The sequence below is a fragment of the Phascolarctos cinereus genome, unplaced genomic scaffold (assembly GCF_003287225.1).
Source record: "Phascolarctos cinereus isolate Bilbo 61053 unplaced genomic scaffold, phaCin_HiC Scaffold_1;HRSCAF=81, whole genome shotgun sequence".
NCBI lineage: Eukaryota > Metazoa > Chordata > Mammalia > Diprotodontia > Phascolarctidae > Phascolarctos > Phascolarctos cinereus.
In genome coordinates this window covers 123,929,720-123,955,393 of record NW_027555514.1, presented here as the reverse complement: position 1 = coordinate 123,955,393, position 25,674 = coordinate 123,929,720, and the positions used below count along the sequence as shown (strand labels likewise).

At 38.0% G+C, this 25,674-nt stretch overlaps 1 protein-coding gene across 3 annotated transcripts in view; it reads left to right on the top strand.

The window, feature by feature from the left end:
• Nucleotides 1–25,674, top strand: part of LOC144457091 (uncharacterized) — a 140,010-nt gene that overhangs the window by 69,328 nt on the left and 45,008 nt on the right. The window contains exon 2 of one of the 3 annotated variants that reach the window (XM_078154040.1): nucleotides 18,581–19,792. The exons of 1 other annotated variant lie outside the window; for it this stretch is intronic. In XM_078154040.1, the coding sequence (XP_078010166.1) occupies nucleotides 18,581–18,588 (8 nt within the window). In that variant the 3' untranslated portion in view covers nucleotides 18,589–19,792. Of the gene's footprint in view, nucleotides 1–10,283; nucleotides 10,430–18,580; nucleotides 19,793–25,674 lie in introns of those variants that run through there. One more of the 3 variants, XM_078154035.1, reaches the window with a different exon arrangement.

Here is a 25,674-nt window from a genome sequence, read left to right as displayed (position 1 = left end):
TCATAGATTTAGAGCTGGGAGTGACTTTAAGGATCATCTAGTCCAGAGGTGGGGAACCTGCAGATCATCTAGTCCAAGACAGATGAGGAAAACTGAGGTTGAAGTGTCCTTCTCAAGGTCACAGAGGTAGCAAGTGGCAGAAAGATACAAATTTCCCAATCAGACTGTAAATTCCTTAAAGGAATATGTCATATTCAGGTTTGAACACAGGTCTTTTGATAGGCCCAAAATTATTTCTGCTATAAATCTTTTGCCGCCTAAAATGTCCTTTCCCTTCCTTTCCACATATTCAAATCTTACTCATCCCTCAAAGTCAAGCTCATGAACGTCCCTTCCGCAAGGTCTTTTTATAATGATTCCAGTTCAAAGATTACTCACTCCTTTGAACTCTTTAAGTCATTAATCATAGGAGGTAGTTCTGGACTTCTTGAGATCCATGAGTCTATACTTCCAGCTTCCCTAATTTTACAGATAAGGGAAGGGAAATGGAGAGAGATGAGGTGATCTGCCCAAAGTCACACAAATATTAAATTGCATTGCTGAGAATTGAACCTGACTCTTCTGATTTTAAGACAGATGATCTTTCCGTGATACCATATGGTATAATAATAACATTTTCAGGATATTTGTTCATCTTTAAAATGCTTGGACCATTACGTGAGTAGATTATAAAATGACTGAAACTTTTGTATCCAAAGAAAAGAGCATCTAACATCACTGTTAGAAAGATTCCCATATCACATGCTATAAAGCATCTCATTTATATTGGGGTCCTTACATCATTTAAAATATTCCCAATATTTTGTATTTTGTTAGATGTAAAGTTTACAGGCAAATTTTATCAATGGTGTCTTCTTGCCACTCAAAATCAGACTGACAGACAATATATTTCCTTCTGTTCAAGTATATACCTTTCTAAAAGTGTGTAATAGTAGGGAGAATAGAAAACATGAGCTTTCCATGTGGGAAGGTGTGGCTAGGTTGAATAATCCAGGACAATTTTATTTTTAAATTTCTTTTGTTCTCTAACCCTTAATCTAATTGCTGGAGATTGTCTTCTCAATTCATGACTAATCTTGCATAATACTTCTAAATGCAGGGAAAATGTTCATTAAATTTGCTGGGTTAGGAAGACTGGGGGAAATGAAAAGAATATAAGGAAAAAAGGATATCTAATGTGAAAAAAGGCTAGACAGCAAATGGGGAGGACTTTGCGTTTAGATAGGGAATTTACTTGTAGGCGAATATAGAAGTCTGCTTTAATTAGGTATAAAGTCAGTAAGTATATTATTAATGATTAATTATATTATAAATATTAACATATTTATAACTAATCTAGTTTGAAAGTTATAATAGTGGGAGGATACAACAAGAACTGTAATTTTGACAGATGAGAAAAGGGTTCTGGGGCCATCTTGGTATTCCAAGCCTCAGTAGCACTCCTTTTCAAACTAGAAAGCTATCCAGTGAAATTACATTTCAATTATTCAGTTGTTTTTTTCTGCAGTGCTTATTCTTCCTTTACCAATCAATCAACTAACAAGCCCTTATTACATGCCTGATATGTGCCAGGCATTATGCTAGGCCCTGGGAATATGAAGGTACAAGGGAATTTGTATTTTCAGGGGAGACACGTACATATATATATATATATATATATATATATATATATATATATATATACAAGACAATTTTTTTTGTTGTTGAATAAAGGCAAGAAGACAATAGAAGCTGGAGCAGGTTTAACAAAGCTGGACTATTTAAACGTTCATTGAGCACTAATTGAAAAGCTGTACCTTCCAACATAGAAAGCTCATGTTTTCTGTTCTTTCTACAATAATATCATACACCCTTTTTAAAGGTATATACTTGAACTGAAGGCAATATATCATCCATCTGATTTTGAGTTGGAAGAGGACATTTTTGATAAACTGCTTTTGCCTGCAAACTCTATTTTTAAAAAAAAAAAGAATACAAAATGTAGGAAATATTTTGAAATGATAATTTTATTTAAGATATTTTCATTTTCTGAAAATGATGTAAAGATCCCAATATAAATGAGATACTTTATGGCATGTGATTTAGGAATCTTTCTAATGGTGATGTTAGATGCTCTTTTCTTTGGGTATAAAAGTTTCAAAATGTTCATCAGTTATTGTATTTATTTTATAATCTACTCATCTAATAGTCCAAGCACTTTAAAGAGGAATAAATATCCTGATGCCATATTATTATTTTATCATATGATATCATGGAAAGAGCAATTTCTGTAGAATGAGAAGTCTAGGTTCAACTCCCAGCAATGCTGGGACTTTATCTGTGTGGCTTAATGAATATCTGGAAAGATTTTGTGAACTGATTTAGAGTAAAACAAGAACCAGGAGAACAATTAATATTTTAATTTTAATTTAATTTTAAAAACAAACTGCTTTGAAAGATGTAAGAACTTTAATTAATATAATGACTAACAATGATTCCAGAGTTTTGAGGATGAAGCATGCTACCCACCTCGTAAGAGAGAGGTGATTGACTCAGGGTGTAGAAGGAGACCGATACTTTTTTGAATATGGCCAGTGGTAGGAATTGTTTTGTTTGACCACGCATGCTTGTTACAAAGGTTTTGTTCTCTCCCCCAGTACGCCTTGTCGGGGAGAACAGTGGAAGAGGAGGTAGGAAGGAGAGAAAATAGATTCTTGTTAATTAAAATAAAATTTGTTTATCTCTGTGTATAAATCTATGGATAGATAGATAGATCCACCATCCATAGCTAATATGTTTTGTTCAGTTGTTTTTCAGTCATGTCTGACTCTTCATGATCCCATTTGGGTTTATTGGCAAAGATACTGGAGTAGTTTGCCATTTCCTTCTCTAGCTCATTTTCTATATCTATATCTATATATATATCTATATATATATATATCTATATATATATATATATATAGATATATATATATGTATGTATGTATATATAATTCCCTTTTTAGGCAGTTAGGGTTAAGTGACTTGCCCAGGGTCACTCAGCTAGTTAAGTGTCAAGTGTTTGGTCTGAGTCCGGATTTGAACTCAGGTCCTCCTGACTTCAGGGCCGGTGCTCTATCCACTGCACCACCTAGCTGCCCAGCATACATACATACATATATACAGTATAACTTTGTTGGATAGCACTAACAACTGGGAGAGGTGGGTTCAAGAAAGTCCTCTTGTAGGAAAGGGCGTGTGAGCTGTGCTTCGACAAAACCCAAGGATTTTAAGAAGCAGAGGAGAGAGAACATTCTAGGAATGGAGAACAAGCATGTACAACAAAGGTATGAAGGTAGGAAGAGGAACGTGAACATCAAGCAGTCCAGCTTGGCTGAAATAGAGAGGGTGTCAGTGGAGGAATATACAATCATACTGGAAGCACCGATTGGAAAAATAGACTCTGAAGGCTTTAAATACTGGAGGAGTTTGTGCTTTATCCTAGAGGCAAGAGAGAGCCTGGGAAGCTTCTTGAGCAGGTCAGGTTGACCTGCTACTTGAGGAATATCAATTTGGTTGCTATATGGTAGATGGATCAGAGCATGGAGAGACTGGAGGCAGGGAGACCAATGAGGAGCAAAATGCAGTAGTCCAAATGAGAGGCAAACTAGGGTTGCCTGCATGTGAGTGGAGAGAATGGAACTGATTCAAGAGATGTGGAGATAGATTCACCACGATCTGGTAACTGACTGAGTTGGGGGGAAGGAAGAGTCAGAGATGACACTGAGGTTGTGAACTTGGATGGTGCCTTCGACAGAAGTAGAGATGTTAGGGAAAAGGGGTGGATTTACCAAGGAATACAGGGAGTTCTATTTTAGAGTTTGAGTTTGAGGTGTCTGTGGGAAAAGGAGACTGGAAAAGAACAATCAGATAGGTAGAAAAAGCACACCGTGTCATAAAAACTCAACAAGGTGAGAGTACCTAGGAGGAAAGGTAGCCTTGATGATGGCGGCAGAGAATGATCAACAGTGTCACAAGCATCCAAGGAGTCAAGAAGGATGAGGACTAAGGAAAGGCCAATGAATGAAGCATAAGGTAGGCTTCTTGCTTTTAGGTATAGGAGGCATCTGGGCTAGATTACACTAAAGCAGGGCGCAGTAAACAAAGCCACTCTGGGAAAAGATGAGTTAGGGAGATCTAGGATCATTGTAAATGGCCAAAGTGGGGAGAGGTCAGATTGATTCAGAAGGCTGAAGCAGGGTTTGAAGATAAATGTCTTCAGATGGACACTGATTAGAGGTGGATTAAACTAGGTGGTATGAGGCGGATCCAAAGGCCCTTGGTTCTTTGGATGTGAGACCTAATGTAATCAAAGGACTTTTAAAAAGTCTACTATCCCTTTAATTGTTTTTTTTTGTTAGATAGTGAGCTCTTATTCTAAAAACTAGGGTCTTTGGGTTTATCAAATACTAGGTTACTGTGGTCATTGACTGCTGTGTCTTGTGTACCTTATCTATTCCACTGATCCACCACTCTTATTTCATAGCCAATACCAGATAGTTGTGATGATTATGGCTTTATAATACAGTTTGAGATCAGGTATTGCTAAGCCTCTTTCTTTTGTATTTTTAAAAATTAATTCCCTTGATATTCTTGACCTTTTGTTCTTACAGTTGAATTTTGTTGTTATTTTTTCCCAGCTCTATCAAATAATTTTTTTTGGTAGTTTGATTGGTATGGCACTGAATAAATATATTATTTGTCATTTTATTATGTTGGCTCAGCCTACCCATGAGCAATTAATATATTTCCAGTTGTTTAGATCTGACTTTATTTGGATGAAAAATGTTTTGTAATTGTGGGTTTGGCTTGGCAGGTAGACTCCCAAGTATTTTATATTGTCTACAGTTATTTTAAATGGAATTTCTCTTTCTATCTCTTGCTGCTGGGCTCTGTTGGTCATATTTTTTAAAAATGCTGATGATTTATGTGGGTTTTTCTTATATCCTGTAACTTTGCTGGAGTTGTTAATTATTTCAAATAGTTTTTTAGTTGATTCTCTAGGGTTCTTTAATTATCCCATCATATCATCTGCAAAGAGTGATAATTTTGTTTCCTTACTGTTGGGTAAGATAGCTTTATACATTCAACTGATTGTGTATCTTATTCCCTCTTTGAGCCAATATCAATGAGAGTAAGTTCAAGCAACGCCCATCACCCGCCCTCCCATCTTCTTCTCCATTGTAATAGGTCTTTAATGCCTCTTCATGTGAAATAATTTATCCCATTCTACCTCTTTCTTCTGTACCCAGTGTACTTCTCTTTCTCATACCTTAATTTTTTTTTCTTCTCTTATTGCTCTAGCTAACGTTTCTAGTACCATATTGAATAACAGTGATGATAATGGGCATCTTTGCAGCAGCTCTGATCTTATTGGGAAGGTTTCTAGCTTATCCTCCTTGCAGATAATGCTTGCTGATAGCTTCAGATAGATACTGCTTATCATTTTAAGGAATGCTGCCTTTATCCCTATGTTCTCTAGTGTTTTTTAATAGAAATATGTGCTATATCTTATCAAAAGCTTTTTTGCATCTGTTGAGATAATCATATGGTTTCACTTGGTTTTGTTATTGATATGGTCAATTATGTTGATAGTTTTCTTAATACTGAACCAAACCTACATTCCTGGTATAATTCCCACCTGGTCATAGTGTATAATCCTTGTGATATATTGCTGTAATCACCTTGATAGTATTTTGTTCAAAAGTTTTGCCTCGATATTCATTAGGGGAAATTGGTCTATAATTTTCTTTCTCTGTTTTAGCTCTTCCTGGTTTAGGTATCAGGACCATAGTTGTGTCATAAAAGGAGTCTGGTTGGACTCCTTTGCTTATTTTTTCTGAATAGTTTATATAGTATTGGAATTAATTGTTCTTTAAATATTTGATAGAATTCACTGGTGAACCCATCTGGCCCTGGGGATTTTTTCCTAGGGAGTTCATTAGTAACTTGTTCAATGTCTTTTTCTAAGATGGGTTTTTTAGGCATTCTATTTCCTATTTATTAATCTAGTTAATTTATGTTTTCATAAATATTCATCAATTTCACTCAGATTATCAGATTGCTCAGATTATATTGCCATATAATTGGGCAAAGTCTTTCCTAATGATTGCTTTAATTAGTTGTGATTTCACCCTGTCCATTTTTGGTACTGGATATTTGGTTTTCTTTCTTTTTTTAAATCAAATTAAACAATGGCTCACATATTTTATTGGTTTTTTTCTTTTTAATAAAACCAGCTCCTACATGTATGTATTAGCTCAAGATATTTTCTTTTGGTTTTGTTTTCTTTTGTTTTTACTTTCAGTCTTATTAATCTCACCTTTGATTTTCAGGATTTCCAGTTTGGGGTTTAATCAGAGATTTTTTATTTGTTCTTCTTCAGGTTTTTTTTGTTACATGCTCAATTCATTGATCAGTTCTTTTTCCACTTTATTGATGTAAGAATTTAGAGAAATAAAATTTTCCCCTAAGTACTGCTTTGGCTGCATCTCATAAATTTTGATACGTTGTCTCATTGTTGTCATTCTCTTTAATGAAATTATTGATTGTTTCTATGATTTGTTCTTTGACCCACTTACTCTGTAGCATTAGATTATTTAGTTTCCAATTAATTTTTAATCTATCTTTCCACTGCCCTCTGTTGCATGAATTTTTTTTTCATTATGATCTAAAAAGAATACATTTAATATTTCTGCCTTTCTACATTTGATTTTGAGGTTTTTATGCCCTATTACATGGTCAGTTTTTGTGTAGGTGCCATGTGCCACTGAGAAAAAAGTATACTCCTTTATGTTTTCTCCAAAGGTCTGTCATATCTAACTTTTCTAATATTCTATTTACCTCCTTAGTTTCTTTCTTGTTTTTTTTTTGGTTGGATTTATCACCTTCTAAGAGGAGACAGTTGAGATTGACCACTAATATAGTTTTGCTGTCTGTTCCTTCCTATAACAGACAACTTCTCCTTTAAGAATCTGGATGCTATACCACTTGATGAGTATATGTTTAGTATCGATATTGCTTTATTGCCTATGGTGCCTTTTTTTTTAGCAAGATGTAGTTTCCTTCCTTATATCTTTTAATTAGATCTATTTTTGCTTTTCCTTTGTTTGAGATCAGGATTGCTACCCCTGCTTTTTTTTTACTTCAACTGAAGCATGATAGATTCTGCTCTATCCCATTACCTTTATTGTGTTTGTCTCTCTGCTTCAAGTATGTTTCTTGTAAACAACATATTATAGGATTCTGGTTTTTGATCTACTCTGTTTTGGGCTTCTATTTTATGGGAGAGTTCACCCCATTCATGTTCACAATTTTGATCACTATCTGTGTATGTCCTCCCATCCTATTCTTCCTCCTGTTTGTCCTCTCTCTCCTTTCACTCTTTTCCTCCTCAATAGTGCTTTGCTTTTCTCTACCACTTCCCCTGATTCATACACCCTTCTGTCAATCCCCTCCCCCCTTTATTTAATCTCCTCCCTTCCTACTTTCCTGTTGGGTAAGATAGCTTTATATATTCCACTGCTTGTGTATCTTATTCCCTCTTGGAGCAAATACTGATGAGAGCAAGTTCAAGCAATGCCCATCACCCACCCTCTCATCTTCTTCTCCATTGTAATAGGTCTGTAATGCTTCTTCATGTGAAATAATTTATCCCATTCTACCTCTTTCTTCTGCACCCAGTATACTCCTCTTTCTCATACCTTAATTTTTTATGTCATTCCCTCAAATTCACCTTATACTGTTCCTTCTGTCTAAGTATATTCCTTCTAGCTGTATTATTAGTGATACACTTTTTAAGAATTACAAGCATCATCTTCCCACGTAGGGACGTAAACAGTTTAGCTCTATTGCGTCCTTTATATTTTCTTTTACCTTTTTACCTTTTTATGCGTCTCTTGTATCTTGGTATTAGAGGTTAAATTTTTGGTGTAATTCTGGTCTTCTCCTTATGAAAGCTTGCAATCTTGTGTCATTGAATGACCATTTTTTCCTTTGATGTATTATGCTTAATTTTGCTGGGTGATTCTTGGTTGTAGTTTTAGCTCCTTTGCCTTCTAGAATATCATGTTCCATAACCTCTGATCCTTTAATGTTGCAGCTGCCAAGGTGAATATAGGAGAGTTATGGCGATTTATTGCTTACCCCACCATCTTGGTTCCCAGAAGTCCTATTAACCTGCTCAGTTATTTTTTAATAATATGTAGCAATCTATTCATGGTCATCATGCACCTGAACAATACCCTTTGGATAGTACAAATGCCATTGTAACTTTAATGTTTAAATCTGTAGCATTCTGTGATTCCCCTTCATGATGGCAAGTTGGCCTTTGTTTTAGGGGAGAAATTTGTTCTATTAAAAGCATTATGCAATTTCCCAGTGATAATCTAGTTCCTCTCCTCCATCTGTTCAATTATGGACCCATCACATTATCCATCTGCATTGTCCAAGATATATAGAACAGGTCTATGTGCTTTCTAGCCAGCTATACATCATAGACTGCATAATAGCCTTTTTTCATCCACTTGGTTTTTCTAGTCAAAGAGTTAGGCCAAAATCTTTTGAGTGATGATCAAACTCATACAGGAAGCTCTGCAATGAGCATTCTATCATCTGCAAACAAGAGCATCTGGTAGCCCTCACTGTCTACAAGAAATTCCCCTTGAATTTGGACTCTGTGCTGAGCATCCTCCATAAGGAGGTATAGTTTTTAAAAGTCTGAGCTCTAAAAAAATGGAGCAATACTATACTATATCATCTCCATTATTAATAATTTCCTTTTTCCATATGATTTTCATACCTCAAAAGTGATTAATGACTATATCCAAAGTCGTTTTTAATTTTTGGATGACAATAAGTTTTTTCCAAGGCTCATCCTGCATATAGCTATATTGAAATAGTTTTCTAAATGTTAATTTTCTCCTCTAATGAATATTTTCAGTTATGGAAGAGTTCTTATTTATTTCTAAAATTGTATTTATGTCTTTTGACTTTAAATAAGCCAGACTTGGGTGAATAAAAATATCTTAGAAATTCTAGCCCAATTGACACACCAGTCCTTAACAATCATAATTGCTCTCTGTCATTAAACCAGCTGGGTGACCTTGGGTAAAATCACTCTCTTGTGATGAAACAGGATGAATGTTGGATTTTCATTCTGTCAGTTGCTACTTCTATGACGTTGGGCAAATCACTTCTTTCTAGACTTCAGCTTTCTCATCTGTAAAATGAAAAGCGGACTAGAATGACCTCTGAGATCCCTCACAGCTCTTAATCTATGACCCCGTGATTTTACTCCGTATGGTTCAGATATTGTAAATAATGGCCAAAAGGGGGCAGAGCCAAGATGGCAGAGAAAAGGCAGAGGCTTGCCTGAGTTCTCCCCCAAAGCCCTCCAAACACCTTTAGATAATGCCTCAAAGTAAATTCTGAAGCCACAGAACCCATAAAAGATGGAGTGAAACAGTTTTCCAGCCTAAGACAACTTAGAAGGTTAACAGGAAAGGTCTGTTACACCAAGGTGAGAGGGGAGCACAGTCCAGTGCAGGCTGAGCCTTAGCAACTAAATCAGTGGCAGCAGTGGTGGTTTTGTGGACCTCTCAGCCCACAGACTATAAGAGGGCATACAACTGGTGAGAAAGAGACTTACAGAGCTCCCTGTGCTGGTGCTGGGGGCAGGATTCTGTTGCATTGCCCATACTTGGTTCTGGGTTGCAGCACTTGGTCTCAGTTCCAGGGTGAGGAGGAGTGCTAGCACAGAAGAGCTTGCAGTGGCAGGGGAGTAGGGACCTAGTCACAATTTCAAGAATGCTCACAGAAAAGAGCATAGGTCAGGAGAGTAGAAAACACATATCTCCTGAGATCATATCACCTTACAAGAACCAAAAACTTAAAGGTCCCCAGAATTATCTCTGAAAACAGCAGCACAAAAATCCTGAAGCTTGAGGCAGTGCCCCCTCCACTCTGGCAGCAGAGCCCCACTTTAGTACAGAGTTAAAAGTCAAGAAATAGGCTGGAAAAAATGAGCAAACAGCAGAAAAAGATCTTAACTATAGAAAGTTACTGTGGGGGGGGGGGCAGAGCCAAGATGGCAAAGTGAAAGCAGAGACTTGCTTGTGCTCTCCCCCAAACCCCTCCAAATACCTATCAAAAATTGCTCTAAACAAATTCTAAAGCAGCAGAACCCACAAAAAGACAGAGTGAAACAAATTTCCAGCCCAAGACAACTTGGATGGTTGATCAGAAAGGTATTTCTCCCTGGGCAGGAAGAGGAGTGCAGTGCAGCGTGGGCGCACAGGCCACAGCGAACCTGGAGCAGGCCTCAGAGGACTGAATCGTGAGCAGCTGTGACAGTTTCCAGACCTCTCAACCCAGGAACGCCAAAGACAACTTAGAAGGTCAGTGGGAAAAAGTCTGTTTCTGCGGTGCTGAGAGACAAGTGAGGTGGTCTCAGGTCCATTCCCCAGGGTGGGGGGCTGCCTCCTGAGCTTCCAGCCCACAGACTGAGGGGGAATCGAGTGGCTGATCAGAGGTAGATTGCAGAGATCTCTTTGCCAGTGCTGAGGCAGGACTCTGTTGCTTTGCCCATGCTTGGATCTGGGTCACAGTTCTGAGGGACAGTCCTGGGGTGAAAGGAGTGCTGGTGTGGTAAAGCTTGTAGTGGCTGTAGAGAGGAAACCCTCCTCACAGTTCCAGGATAGAAAGGAGTGTTTGTGGTCACTAATAGAAAGGACAGGAAAAGAATAAACACCTCGCCCCTTATCATACCACCTTGGAAGAACTGAAAATTTAAAGGTCCCTACAAGTATCTCTGAAAACAGCTGTACAAACCAAAGCTTAGGACAATATATTCTCCACATTGGAAGCAGACTCTTACCTTAACAAAGAGTTTAAAACTCAAGTAATTGGCTGGGATCATGAGCAAGCAGCGCAAAAAGAGTCAGACTATATTATCTTACTTTGGTGACAAAAATGATCAAAACATACAACCAGAAGAAGACAACAAAGTCAAAGCTCCTACATCTCCAAAGCCTCCAAGAAAAATATGAATCAGTCCCAGGCCTTGGAAGAGCTCAAGAGGGCTTTTGAGAAGCAAGTAAGAGAAGTAAAGGGAAAACTGGGAAGAGAAATGAGAGTGATGCAAGAAAATCATGAAAAACAAGTCAACAGCTTGCTAAAGGAGACCCCCCCAAAAAAAAATACTGAAGAAAATAACACCTTAAAAAATAGCCTAACCCAAATGGCAAAAGAGGTCCAAAAAGCCAAGGAAGAGAAGAATGCCCTAAAAAGCAAAATTGGCCAAATGGAAAAGGAAGTCCAAAAGCTTACTGAAGAAAATACTTCCTTAAAAATTAGAATAGAGCAATTGGAAGTAGTGACTTTATGAGAAATCAGACACAGTAAACAAATCCAAAAGAATGAAAAATTAGAAAACAATGTGAAATATCTCATTGGAAAAACAACTGACCTGGAAAATAGATCCAGGAGAGAGAATTTAAAAATTATTGGACTATCTGAAAGCCATGATCAAAAAAAGAGCCTAGACATCATCTTTCAAGAAATTATCAAGGAAAACTGCCCTGATATTTTAGAACCAGAGGGCAAAATAGAAATTGAAAGAATCCACAGATCTCCCCCGAAAGAGATCCCCAAAGGAAAACTCCTAGGAATATTGTAGCCAATTTCCAGAGTTCCCAGGTCAAGGAAAAATATTACAAGCTGCCAGAAAGAAACAATTCAAGTATGTGGAAACACAATCAGGATAACACAAGATTTAGCAGCTTCTACATTAAAGGACCGGAGGGCATGGAATGTAATATTCCAGAGGGCAAAGGAGATAGGATTACAACCAAGAATCACCTACCCAGCAAAACTGAGTATAATCCTTCAGGGGGAAAAAATGGTCATTCAGTGAAATAGAGGACTTTCAAGCATTCTTGATGAAAAGACCAGAGCTGAATAGAAAATTTGACTTTCAAATACAAGACTCAAGTGGAACATGAAGAGGTAAACAGGAAAGAGAAATCATAAGAGACTTATTAAGGTTGAACTGTTTACATTCCTGCATGGAAAGATGATATTTATAACTCATGAGACCTTTGTCAGTATTAGGGTAGTTGGAGGAAAAAATTATATTGTAGATAGATAGATAGATAGATAGATAGATAGATAGATAGAGGCACAGGGTGAGTTGAAGATTAAGGGTCATATCTGGAGAATAAAATTAAGGGATGAGAGAGGATTATACTAGGAGAAGAAGAAAGGGAGAGGTAGAATGGGGTAAATTATCTCACAAAAAAAAACAGAAAAGAAAAGCTCTTACAGTGGAGGGGAAACAGGGGAAGGTGAGAGGAATGAGGAATCTTATTCTCATAGGATTTGGCTTAAGGAGGGAATAACATACATTCAATTGGGTATGGAAATCTGTCTTACCCTACAGGAAAATAGGGGAGAAGGGGACAAGAGAGCAGGGGGATGATAGAGAGAAGGGCAGATTGGGAAAGGGGTAATCAGAAGAATACTTCTGAGGAGGACAGGGTCAAAAGAAAGAATAAATTGGGTGGGGCAGGATAGGATTAAGGGAAATAGAGTTAGTTTTTCACAACATGTCTACTATGGAAGTGTTTTGTATAACTGCACATGTATGGCCTATATTGACTTGCTTGCCTTTTCAATGAGGGTGGGTGGGGAGGGAGGAAGGGAGAAAATTTGGAACCCAATGTTTAAAAAACACGTGTTTAAAAAAAATGTTTTCACATGCAACTGGGAAATAAGAAATATAGGAAATGGGGTACGGAAGTCTATCCTGCCCTATAGGAAAATAGAAGGGGAAGGGGATAAGGCAAGGGGAGAGAGATAGAAGAGAGGGCAGACTAGGGGAAGGGGTATTCAGAATGCATGCCATCTTGGGGTGGGGGGAGGGGCAAGATGGGGTGAAAATTTGGAACTCAAAATATTGTGGAAGTAGATATTGAAAACTAAAAATAAATAAATTAATATATATTTTTTAAAGTTACTATGGTGACAAATGACTGCATCCCAAAGAGATGAAAAACAAAAAGGAAAAGGACCTGTACCTACAAATGTGTTTATAGAAGCTCTTTCAGTGGTAGCAAAGAATTGGAAATTCAGGGGATGCCCATCAACTAGGGAATGGTTGAAGAAGTTTCATATGATTGTGATGTAATATTATTGTGCTGTGATAAATGATGAGTAGGATGCTTTCAGAAATGCAAAGTGAAATGAGAAGAATCACAAGAATGTTGTTTACAGTAACAGTAATATTGTATGATGATCAACTGTGAATGACTTAGCTATTCTTAGCAATACAATGATCCAAGATAATTCTGAAAGACTTATGATGAAAAATACTATCCACCTCCAGAGAAAGAACTGATGGAGTCTGAATGCAGACCAAAGCATACTTTTTATTTTCTTTTTCTTTTTTTTTTTTTGGTCTGTGTTTTCTTTCACAACATGAATAACATGAACATATGTTTCACATGACTGCACATATATAACCTATATCAAAATGCTTGCCTTCTCAATGCTAGGGTGGGTGGGGAGGGAAGAGAGAGAGTGAAATAATTTGGAACTCAAAATTTTTTTTGAAGAATGTTAAAATTGTTTTTACATGTAATTAAGGGGAAAATAAAATATCAAATAAAAAAATAAATAATACCCCAAATTTCAAAGGGCTCCAAATGTAAAACAGTTTTCTCTCTTTTTTCTTTTAAGTTTTTTGTTTTTCTTCCCCTTTTTTTCTGGATGACTTTTAAAAAATTAGTGATTCTATAGACATGAAATAATTTATGATTTTATATTTACAAATGACTTTATTTTTAAAAAACCCCAACTATCTTAAATTTCTCCTACTTTTGTATTTGAAACAGACTGTAATAATAGGATGTTGATAACATTTGAGAAAAGGCTACAGACTTTATTAACCATCTTTGACAAATTGCAAGAACTATATAAACAATCACTTGAAAATCTTATAAAAGCTCTTTTATCAAAATGGAGAGGAGGGAGTGTGAAAATCCAGGGACCCAATAGTTCCAATATCTTATCTCGTTACACAGATGGAAAGATGCTTGAGACATTGTTTATTTCCTCTGCAGCTCTGTTGCTAGGTATCTCTAATACCCTCTCTCATGAGAATACTGAGAAACATTATACCATTTGGGGAATCTAACAATTTGCCTCAAAGCTACTCAGCTTCCTAAAGGTTCTTGACAGACATGATTCGAGTTCCGAAGATCAGACTTGCTAGACTGGAGCAATTGTGTGTTTGGTTATTGCTTGGGTTACAGAACCCTTGAAAGACTTCTTTTCTCACTGATTGCAAGAGTTATTTGAAACTGCTACTTCTGACAACTTTCCACAATCATTTTTTTCCTTTATGACTCAGAGGTCACACAAAGAAAGGAAAAAGAATCCTGAGATTCAAAATTCATTTTTGTTTCTTTTTAATTGAAGAAGAGTGTGAGAGCCTGAAATCTTCCATTTCCTGGTGATATCTAGTTGAGGTAGCAGAGTGCCATGTTTTTTAATCAGTGCACAACCCGTGGCTTTTTCTTCTTCATCTTTTATTTCATCATGGCTTTATTCAGTAGCAGGACGAGCACAGTGGTTGCTTCTGCTGTATAGAATGAACCACTTAGGTCAGACAGAGCATAGGGTACATTTTTGCTTCACAGAACAAATCATTTAAATCGGACAAGGCAGTTCAAATAATAATTACTCAGAGGTCTGAGTTTCCTAGGCATTTTGTACAGAGGCGAGGCAGGGAAATCAGTAGGGGATTACAAGACTTCAGTGAAGTAATGGACTTTCAGAAGGGGTTAGAAAGTGAAGAATGAAGAAGTTTATTTCTGTTTTCTCAGTCTGTATACTGTGATATTTAATTTACCTAGTTTCTTGTAGTAAAACTTCTGAAAGAAGATAACTATTAATAATATTTGTATGTATGTAGGTATGCTTATATGTGACCTTATTTTATTTTACTCAAAGATATATGTGCATATACACATATACATGTGTATATACATATATATATGCTTGAGTAGATCACAGTGATTCATTTCTATTATTACTATTACTTTATTTGAAGAAGAATATTAGATTTTTAGCTCAAGAGACTGAAGTCTTTTATCTCCAAATGATTTTTGACTTAGGCAGAAATTTTTAAGACCCTTTATGGAAGTGGATAGTTGCAAGTATTACCTTTTTTTTTGTTTTTAATACCCCAAAAAAAGAGCGCATTTTCATACACGGAGCAGACTATAAAAAGTATATTATCTATGTAACTGAGAATATCCATTTCATATCACTTGCCTCAAAATTTGTGTTTATGTGTGTTTGTGTGATAATAAATTCTATACATTACTTTCAAAATCGTCTTGCTTATCTCTGCTTCCTTCTGAACTTTCCTTTTTTGCATTTCAAAAATGTTTCCATGGCCGTCTTTTTTTTTTTTGCCTCAATCATGCTACTCCCTTCTCCTAACCTCCCCCTTCACCCCCTAATTAATCAAGAGAAAAAAAGGTGGGAAGGAGGGGGAAGCAATATTATAACAAATAAACATAGTCAAACAGAATGAATTCACACAGTGACCATGTTTAAAAATGTATCAGGTTCCTATAATAACCCAGAATTCTATGTTAAGAGAACATAAAATAATCTGTGTTGACACAGCTTATTACCATATAGGTTCATATGTGTTGTTGTTCAGTTGTTTTCAGTCATGTCTGACCCTATATGACCCCATTTGGGGTTTTTCTTGGCAAAAATATTTGAGTGCTTTGCTGTTTCCTTCTCTAGTTCATTTTACAGATGAGGAAACTGACACAAACAGGGGTTAAGTGATTTACCCAGGGTCACACAACTAGTAAATGTTTGAGGCAGGATTTGAAACCAGATTTTCCTTTCTCCTTTATCACTTTATTCATTTCACTACCTAGCTGTACTTGAACTGCTTCCTTCTGAATTTTGCTATTTTTTTTCCTTTGACAGAGGCGCTCTGGATTTTGGCTGTTACATTCTTAAGACTTTTTTGTTGTTCCTTTGAGGAGGTAAAAAGTGGCTTCTTTTTTTTTTTTTTTTGGCTAGGCAATGTGGTTAAGTGACTTGCCCAGGGTCACACAGCTAGTAAGTGTCAAGTGTCTGGTCTGAGACTGGATTTAAGCCCCTTAGTGGATTCTTTATGACTTCACTGTGACCTATGGTTCTAAGAGATCTTGGTAGTTTTCAGTTTACAGTCTTGAAATATAGTATCCAGGCTTTTTTTTTTAAATCATGTTTTTTTTAATGAGTTCAGGGATTCTTAAATTATCTGTCTTTGATCTATTCAGTTGTTTTTGATATCAGATATATTTTCTGCTATTTTCAGTTTTTTAAATATATATGCATATATATAAATATATGCATATTTTATATATACACACACTTGCTGTTTCATGAAGATGGTAATTTCTGTTTGGTTTATTTTAGTTTTTATGATTTCATTTCTTGGCTTGCTTTCTCTTCAAAGCTACTTATTTTCCTAATTCAATCCTCAAGAACTTTTATTTCACTTCTTAAATTTCTTCTAGGTATTCATGTAATCCTTATGGAAAATCCATATTTCTTCCTTTGAGTCTCTGCTTTTAGTTATAATTGAGTTAGATATATAATAATTTTTGATGCTGGTTGTTATTTTCTACAATACTTATTTTTTTAGCTTTAGTTGCCGAACTGGGGCTTTGTAACTAGGCTAGACTCTCCTGCTGCACTTATGAATGGGGTGGTTGGTTGTCCTCGGTCTGCTGAGTTCTTGTACTGACCCCCACTTCCTGAGGTTACAGCAAGCTGGATTTTTAAGGCTTAGAGTGCTGGTTCTTTATGGTCCTCCCTGGTAACTTAGAATAGTGTTAGGGACCTCAGAGTCCTTGGGCCTGGGCTATTCCTAACTGAATGCTGTTGCACCGTATTGGTTGACACTGTTAGACACCACACTAATTGCTATCCACTGCAATAACCTGGGCTTCCAAGCCTTAGACTTTTTTACCACCTTGGATCTTTATCAGGGGCTCTCTGCTCTTGGTGCCTCCAGATACAGAACCTTTTGTCAACGTGATTCTAGAGTAAATGTAGGTTGTGTAGCTAATTATCCCTTTTCATTTTTTTCTTGACTAAATTACAAGCCAAATCTTATTATATGATCTATTAGAGCAGGAACTATATCTGGTCTGTACTTTGTATCTACTTTAGTACTTAATAGAGTACATCCCACAGAGCAAGCACTTAGTTATTTGTTGAATTAATGAGTGAATGACAACAAAAGTTGCAGTAGAACATAAAAGATTTCTGGGATCCAATTGGCCATTTCCAGTTGGGCAATGCTGCTATTTTCTCCTTCCCCCACCTCTGTCCACCTGGAGAATTATACCCTTACATGTGGGTGCTCTGTCCAAAGGAATATAGATTTTGATTGCTTATACTTCTCAAGGTATCTTGGGGTTTAGGGGCTAGACTTTTTTCCTTCTATTTATTTATTCTCTCATTTTTTTTTTAACTGGAACAATTAACTCTTCTGTCTCATGTAATTCTTATTTATGATTTCCTTTGATAAAGCCCATTGGGATCCAAACAGAGCTGCTTGACTATGCCTTTAAACCAGACCTGCACAGCCTGCACAGACTACAGGCATACCAAAGGATTTCAGGCAGCACGTGAAAAATGTGGAAGATATTTTCCTCTACATTTTTTGTTGGCCACCCCGAATCCTTTGGTGTGCGGCAAGTGGTGCACGGGCCTTAAGTGAGGCTGCAGGTTATGCAGGCCTCCTTTAAACTCAGATCACTCTACCTCTCATTGATTGGCCAATAGTAGGTTGAAGCCAACCTTCACCTGCTCAATTTTTGGGTTTAGATGGCTCAGAGTGAATGTAAACAATTGTTTCCTTTCTGGCCAGATATTCTGAGGGTCTTTACTCCCAGACTGATTCTTTTGTGAAGGCAAACTAGGCCATCTTTTGCCTCAGCTCTTGCCTAGCCTTTAACCACTGAGCGGGTGTTGTCTTAGATAAACTGAGATGTGGGAAAAACCTTAGCTTAAAAAGGCCAAGGTCGCCTACTTCTTCCAAGGCTGTCACTGTGTCTTGCCACTGGACTCCAGTGACTCTGGAGGAGGAAGTGAGGCTGATGACCTTGCACAGCTTAAATCCAGTTTACTTGCCAGACAAGATGTCACTCTCCTGACGTCATTGGTCCTCTTCAAGAACAAAGGACTGACAGCGACGACAACAATTTGTCGTAACCAATGGTTCCACACATGGACGGTGTGATGCTGACTGGTGAAGAACCTGTGTTTTCTTGGTGTTAAATGTTAGGCCAAAATTAACACAAGCAGCAGAGAATCCATCCATAGTTTGTTGTATCTCAGCCTCAGAGGCTGCGTTGAGGGAATAATCATCTGCACTAACTTTCCCTCCACTTTAGTCTTAGCTTGCAGCCTTTTCAAGTTAAATAATTTACCATCCCTGAAGTGGCTGACCTTGATGCCATTTTTGTCCTTGTTGAAGGTGTTTGACAACGTTGCTGAAAACATCGTGTTAAAAAGCCTGGGAGCGAGCACACAGCCTTGCTTCACTGCGTTGGTGACTGAGAAAGTGCAAGAGCATCATCCATTATCCAGAACTCATGCAAGCACGCTGTCATGAAACTGGCAATACTGATAACTTCTCAAGGCAACCAAAATTTGCCATAATTGTCCATAAACCCACATGACTGACAGTACCAAAGGCCTTGGACAGACCGACAAATGTTTTACACAGCCCTCTGCTCTGCTCCTGGCATTTCTTTATAAATGCTTATTCCCTTCCCTTTTCTTTCTCTTTTTGTTGTTGTTCAGTCATTTCAGTGATATTGTACCCTTTGTGACCCCATTTGGGGTTTTCTTGGCAAAGATACTGGAGTGGTTTGCCATCTCCTCCTCCTGCTCATTTCACAGATGAAGAAACTGAGGCAAGCAAGGTTAAGTGACTTGCCCAGAGTCACACAGCTCGTAAGTCTCTGAGGCCAGATTTGAACTCATGAAGATGAGACTTCTGACTCTAGGCCTAGCCCTCTATCCACTATTTCACCTACAGGACCCTCTACCTAATTGATGAAAGTAAACACATGGGTGAGGGCTTGTGAGGTGTGGTTTTTGGATGTACTTAGAAAGAAGACAAAGTTTCTCGAGAGGTGGATGTTAGGAGGAAGTGCATGCCAGGCAAAGAAGACAGACTGTGAAAAGATGGGAAATGGAACGTCAGCTCCTGGCAAAAGCATGTGGGCCAGGTTGGCTGAAATATAATGCTTACTGATAGTCTGTTAAAGGAAGCTAGGGAAAGCCTGTTCTTTTTAATTTTATTCTAACCCTAACAAATACCAAATAAAGTAAGCATTTCCCTATGCACTGTAGGGTAGAGGATTGAATGTGAAACTGCAGTATTTATTATTTAGACGTTTCTGTATGTGATGAATTCAACATGTTAACTTGCAAAGTTGTCTTTTTTGTGATTCCTTCAGGACTTCTTTCTGTTATCTTCTGTCCATTTTAAAATACTTCAGGGACCCTCTTTTCTTTCTTTTCTTTTTCATTCATTATTTTTGTGGCAGGTCTATCCTTAACTTTCCACCCCCTCTCAGATGCCCCTCTCCAAACTTAAAAAAAAAAAGATGAAACAAAACTCTTGTAACAAATATGCATAGTCAATTAAAACAAATCCCCATGTTAGCCATGTCCAAAATGTGTGTCTCATTCTGAATCTTGAGTCTGTCGGTTCTTTGCCAGAAGATGAACAGCATACTTCATCATCTGTGTTCTGGAATCACAGTTAATTCATGGATTAGAGTTCTTAAAAGTGTGTCTCTTTATTGTGTTTTCGTGGGATGTTCTGTAAGTTATATCTCTAAGGTTGAGATGTGATGCCCTCTATAAAATTCTCCTAGCACCACTGATACAAATAATGCACTGTGCTAACTTCACATTCTAGGTCTTATGTTCTTATGTTGAGAAAGTGACATCCAAAAGAATTTGCCTTGTAACAACCTTTCTTTCTATGGGTGTAATGGGGGTACTGGTTAATGAGAGCCCAGTCCGTAGAACATGCTTAGATTTGCCATTTCTGGTAAACTATGCAAAGCTAGCACAATATTCCTTCCTAGTTTTAATCCAACATGTGGAGGCTTGGTGAGTGTTCTTCTGAACATGAGTACTAATGAGCTGGTACTGTGAGGTGAAGAGTCTTTTGGCTGGCTGAGGAGCTGGAAGAACTGATGACTTAGGAAGAGGCTGAACTTAAAGTGAAAATAACAGGATTGAGCAGATGTTATTTTTCTCCCCTGGCAACCTTGAAGTGAAGAGGGTTGCTTTGAGCTCCTAGGTAGGGAAGGGACTTGTAGGTGGGGAAGAAACTCCTAAGTAGGAAGAGTAGCTGGCCGTTTTCCTCCCTTTCCCCCACCCCTTCCCAGTCTATGGTCCTCTGTTTCTTTTCTGTAATTTTTTAAAAATTGAACTCAGGTGAATGAATACCTGAATTGATAGTTAAGATGGGAGTGTCCAGGTGAGATTCGAAGTGTCAGTTGCAACCAGAGCCAGTAGTAATAGTCAACTGACCTGCTTGACCTAGCCTAGCAATGGATTTACCCATTAGCTGAAAGGAGCACATTCAGTTAAGGAAGAGAGCAAGCTGTTCGTCACTAATGCGTCTCCCTGAAGTAAACTCCGTGAGGCCCCCTCTAAGGTAGAAAAGGAGGCAGGAGTCATGAAGTATTCTTTACGAATGTGCCACATCATTTTCTTTCATGGAGGCAGTTAAGGTTAAGTGACTTGCCTGGGGTCTTAGAGCTAGTAAGGGTCTGAGGCCAGATTTGAACTGAGGTCCTTTTATGCTCTGTCCATTGCATCACCTAGCTGCCTCTTGCCTTATTCCTTTTGTGCTTTAAGTTTGAGCCTTTTCTTCCCAGAGCCCATGTGAATGCGTGGTGGAAAGTGCACCCTCAGTTTGAGGGAAGTATTTTTTAAACTTCTATCGTTTTTTAAACCTTCTCAATAAACATCCCTTTATAAAGAGCTTGTTGATGTCAGCCGGTTGGCGGATATTGGGAATAACATCAAATGGTGTGTACCAGAACTCCTAATCCCTCACGGTGATTACAGGAATTCTGAGGAGAGAACTAGTCACTCCCCTCGAGGAAGCTAAACTTGCCTAGACTAGTGTGATTGGGGGAAAGTGAGCCCAGAGTAGGTGCTACATTCAGGGGCCAGGAATAAGAGAGGTTCATTTCCCCTCTTAGCCATTACACACATCATTACAGGGGACTTTAGTCGTAAGCTGCTGGTAATTACATTTTGTGTCCTTTATGTCCTTGCATTCAATCCCTTAACTTTTTTTTTTTTTGAGGAGAGAAGGGGAAATACCTCCGCATAGGTATTATTTGGCTGTATCCATTAATTAATAACAAGTGTGACTTGCATGCTGCTTTTCCTCTTCTGCCTTTGTTGACACTAAGTTCTTCTGAAGACAACAGTCATTTACACTTGTCAGCAGCTGTCTAAGACATTTGTTTCCTTTTCTTTTTTCTGACTCTCTACTAACTGGAGGAATGAAATTATCCTTAAACTGCCAATTATATCAGCCTCATTGGCCTTTTGAGATGAAAAGCCTGCAACAATTTTGTTTCCCCCTTTTTGATGGATGGTGAATTTTGTACATCAGGTTAGTCTTCATCTTTAATTCAGGAGTCAGGAGGTACTTAATTACTTTACCAGCTGCCCTTTTTCTTTATCCCTCTGGATACTACAGAATCTTAGCCTCTTCCACTTTACATTCCTTTAATCTGATGGCAGTGTTTCTTAATACGTATTCCTATTTCACACCCACATAGGCATCATAAAGAGAAAGCCCAAAAAAGAGAAGCCCAGAAAATCCCCTGCTTTTCACTCCACCTTTTCAGCTTATAATTAAGCTTTGGTTGGAGGAAAGCAACCCTACTGATTCTTTCTTGCTTAAAGGACCTAATGGGGATGCACCAGGAAATCCAAGAAGGCTGAATAACACTGTTGATATCAAGGCCTTGATCAGTTTGACCAGTTGCTTATATTTGCAGCCAAATTGATCATCTGAGTTTTTCACTTTTTAACTGGTTCTCATACAAACACTTTCCCTTTCCTTCCCTTCCCTTCTCCCTCCTTTTCTCTTTCTTTCCATCCAAATGAAACCTGTGGTCCTGGTGTCTAAGGGAACTAGAGGGCTCTAACCAAGTTCGGACTTAAAAATGACGGAATTGGGAAAATAATCAGACTTATTCAGAGTTAGGCAAGAGGTGAGCTGGGCAGGGAAGGAAATAGACTCTTAAGTACACCAGGTATCTGTGATTTTTTCTGTAGAGTTCATAAACTTTTTCACAGTCTCCTGCTGTAGTAAAGTTGTTCTGTGTATTCTACACAGGTGACTCAGTATATTAGGAAAAATAGAAGCGATGGAAGAGAATGAAACCATGAAACCACAGCCTAAAAAAAAAAAAGGTTCTTCTTCCATACTCTCCACTTCCCCACTCTTGGTTGGTGGCAGTAAAAACCAAGAATGAATACAGGGAGTGTCCTGTCTGGGGACATGGGGATAGATGGAGTATTTCATCCTAGAAAGTAAATCTGGTTTTCCCTCAAAAGGCTTATGAATTAGATGACAGACTAAATACATATTAAAAAAAAAAACAAACCTGTAGAGGGGCTGGTAGTCAAATGCACACCCCAGACAAAATGAAAACTAGTGTATTTGGAACTTGGAAGCAACTTATATTTATCATATTTAGAATAAAGTCACCAGTAGCATAAAACATATCTAAGGAATTAGAGTTATATGTCAATATTCTCTGCATTTGGCTCTCCAAAGCTTCAGAGCCTCTCATATCATGCAGTTAGAAATGCTGTAGTAATAATACATGGAGGGTAGACTCTACCTACACCACTGCAAAAGCATCCGCAGTTCGTCCATCTGCCAAGCCGTTATCCTTTCATTTATATCACCCAATCAATAAACATTTATAAAGGGCCTACTATGTGCCAGGCACTGTCCCAACCACTAGGGATACAAAGAGTCAGAAAGACAGTCCCTGCCCTCAGGGGGCTCATTATCTAATGGGGGAGACAATAAGCAAACAAATTTTTATGAATAAGCCATTTACAGGTTAAATAGGAAATAATTAAGAGAATATTTATAACATACAATTGATGTAAATGTATATACAGTGAGAGTCTATTTAAGTGCCTCAATGTGTCCTGACAATTCAGCACTAGGTAATTACTTTTAGACCCCAGCTTCTGCAGGAAGACATTAAATGGCTCCTCAGGGGCCTAAAATCTACATCAAGTGTTTAACTTAAACACTAGGGATTTTGGCAATATGGAAACGTATCATGTGACTGTGTTGTCATGTTGTCTCAGGTTAATCTGTTTTATCTCTTGTTTCGGTTTATAAACTTCTCTAGAGGAGAGAACACAGCTTCTCCTTGCTATGTAGGTTCTGAAACAGTATCCTGAAGGCTTCTCAAAACCGTTAAATGCAGGGGGGAAATGTTTTAAGTAAAAAACCTTGAGGGAAGAAAAAACAAAATAAGACAGAATGATTTTATGCAGTATCTGAGTACCCCATCGTCAGACTCAGAGAGAGCTAAGACTCCAAACTCATTGATTTAATAGTTAATAATGCTCTGATTGATGTTCTAGTCACTATGGGACTTAAAGTGGGCACTGCAGAATTAGACCAGTCAGTCTATGATTCTGAAAGCAATATGCCTTTATTTTGTACATTTAAAGAAAGAGTATGTTGTTTTATTGACGATATATGGACTGGGTGGCTGAAGTGGGAAGCAGGGACTAGGGGTAAGGTCCTTCAACCTACCTATCTTTCCAATTGTCTTACACATTACCCCTCTCCATGTACTCCATGGTCCAACCAAACTGGTCTTACTGTTTCTCACAAAGGGCGCCCCATTGCCTATCTCCATGCTTCTGCATTGGCTGTTCTGTCTGTCTGTACTGTCTTCCCATCTCACCTTTGCTTCTTTGAATCCAAGCCCTGGCTTCTTTCTACATTCAGCTCAAGTAATACCTTCCATAGGAAACTGTTTCTGATTCCTCTAACCCACCCAGCTGCTAGTGCTTCCCCAACCCCACACCCTGTATGTGTTATGCTTATTCTTTCCATATTCCTGTATACAGCAATGCTGTGATGCTAATATACCAACTCCCATTTGCACTGATCAGTCATGTCTCCAGATCTATGGGACCCTGAGTATCTGGTTGTCTTTTCTAGTACTGTAGCTCATGAGCCCTCATCAGTGTGCTTATAATTGTCAGTTGATGGTCCATTAGACAGCCAAACAAGTAGCTCTTAGAAAGGAGAATTTACTATGGTGAGTAATAGTAAGAACAGTTGGTCTAAAACATTTCCCAAAAGTCTATGACACTCTCCCACGCTTGCTTACAGAGTCTAGGAGAAAGTAGACTTAGGCTTCAGGAGCACATGGCAAAGGAGGCGACTCATTGCTTCTGAGGATCCTTTTGCTGGAGTCCTTACTTCTAGATTTGGTGGTGTTTGTCTGCCGGGCCCTTTGTAGAGCTACGAATCTGTGCCCAGTCTATCCTTAGCTCTCAATGCAGACACTACCATCAGCCGATCTGAGGACCCTTCTAGGATGCCAAAGGGAAGATGAGAAGTCTTCTGAACCTCTGAGATTCACAAGGTCTTCTTTTGGTCAAGGGAAGAAAAGACTGCTACTGACATCAGGGTCAGAGGTTCTGCTCCTCCTAGCTGATTCCTTCTCAGGGACTTAGTATCGGGTGCCCTCTCCTTCCCAGATTTTAAAATTTCTCAGGTTCTCAATTAATTCCTTGGTTTTATACAGGTCTCACATGGCATTTCCATGTTTCTTTAGGGTGACTCAGTTGATTTGCTGAATTAACCCCACACTTAATTTATATATATGTTGTCTCCCTTTTAGAGTATAAAGTCCTTGGGCTTTTGTCTTTGTATCCCCAGAAGGTAGGTAGCACAGTGCTTGAATATTTCAGGCATTTAATAAATGCGTGTTGATTGATTATTGATGAGCTCATTTGAACCTCAACAACCTATGATTAGGCTAGTTCAAGTGTCGTTCATTCATTTTTAAATATTTAAATATTTATTTAACACAGACCGTGTTCAGTCCACTCTCTTAATTACTGGAGGAAGCACAAAGTTTAAATTATACATAGGCTCTCCTCTCATGGAAATTATTCTCCTTTTACAGATGAAAAACAAGAGGTCAAAGATATTGCTTAAAATATACAAAGTTACCCACCCAGGCATAGCTAGACCTTGAACTCAGATCTTTTGACTTACGAGTCCTGTGGTCTTTCCAAACCATCATGAAGGTACTGAGTGGAGATGATAAGCAGAATACAACAGGGGTGTTTCACAGTCTTCTAATTTATAGTTTCTATATGAAGTTATTTGGAAAACAGATAATAGCAGCTCTTTTTACAGAGAACTTATTTCCAAACACAGTCCAATCCCTGAAGCTTTTTTTTAACATATTAAAGAAATTTACTTATTTCAGTAACGATTGATAACTTCTACTCTATGAG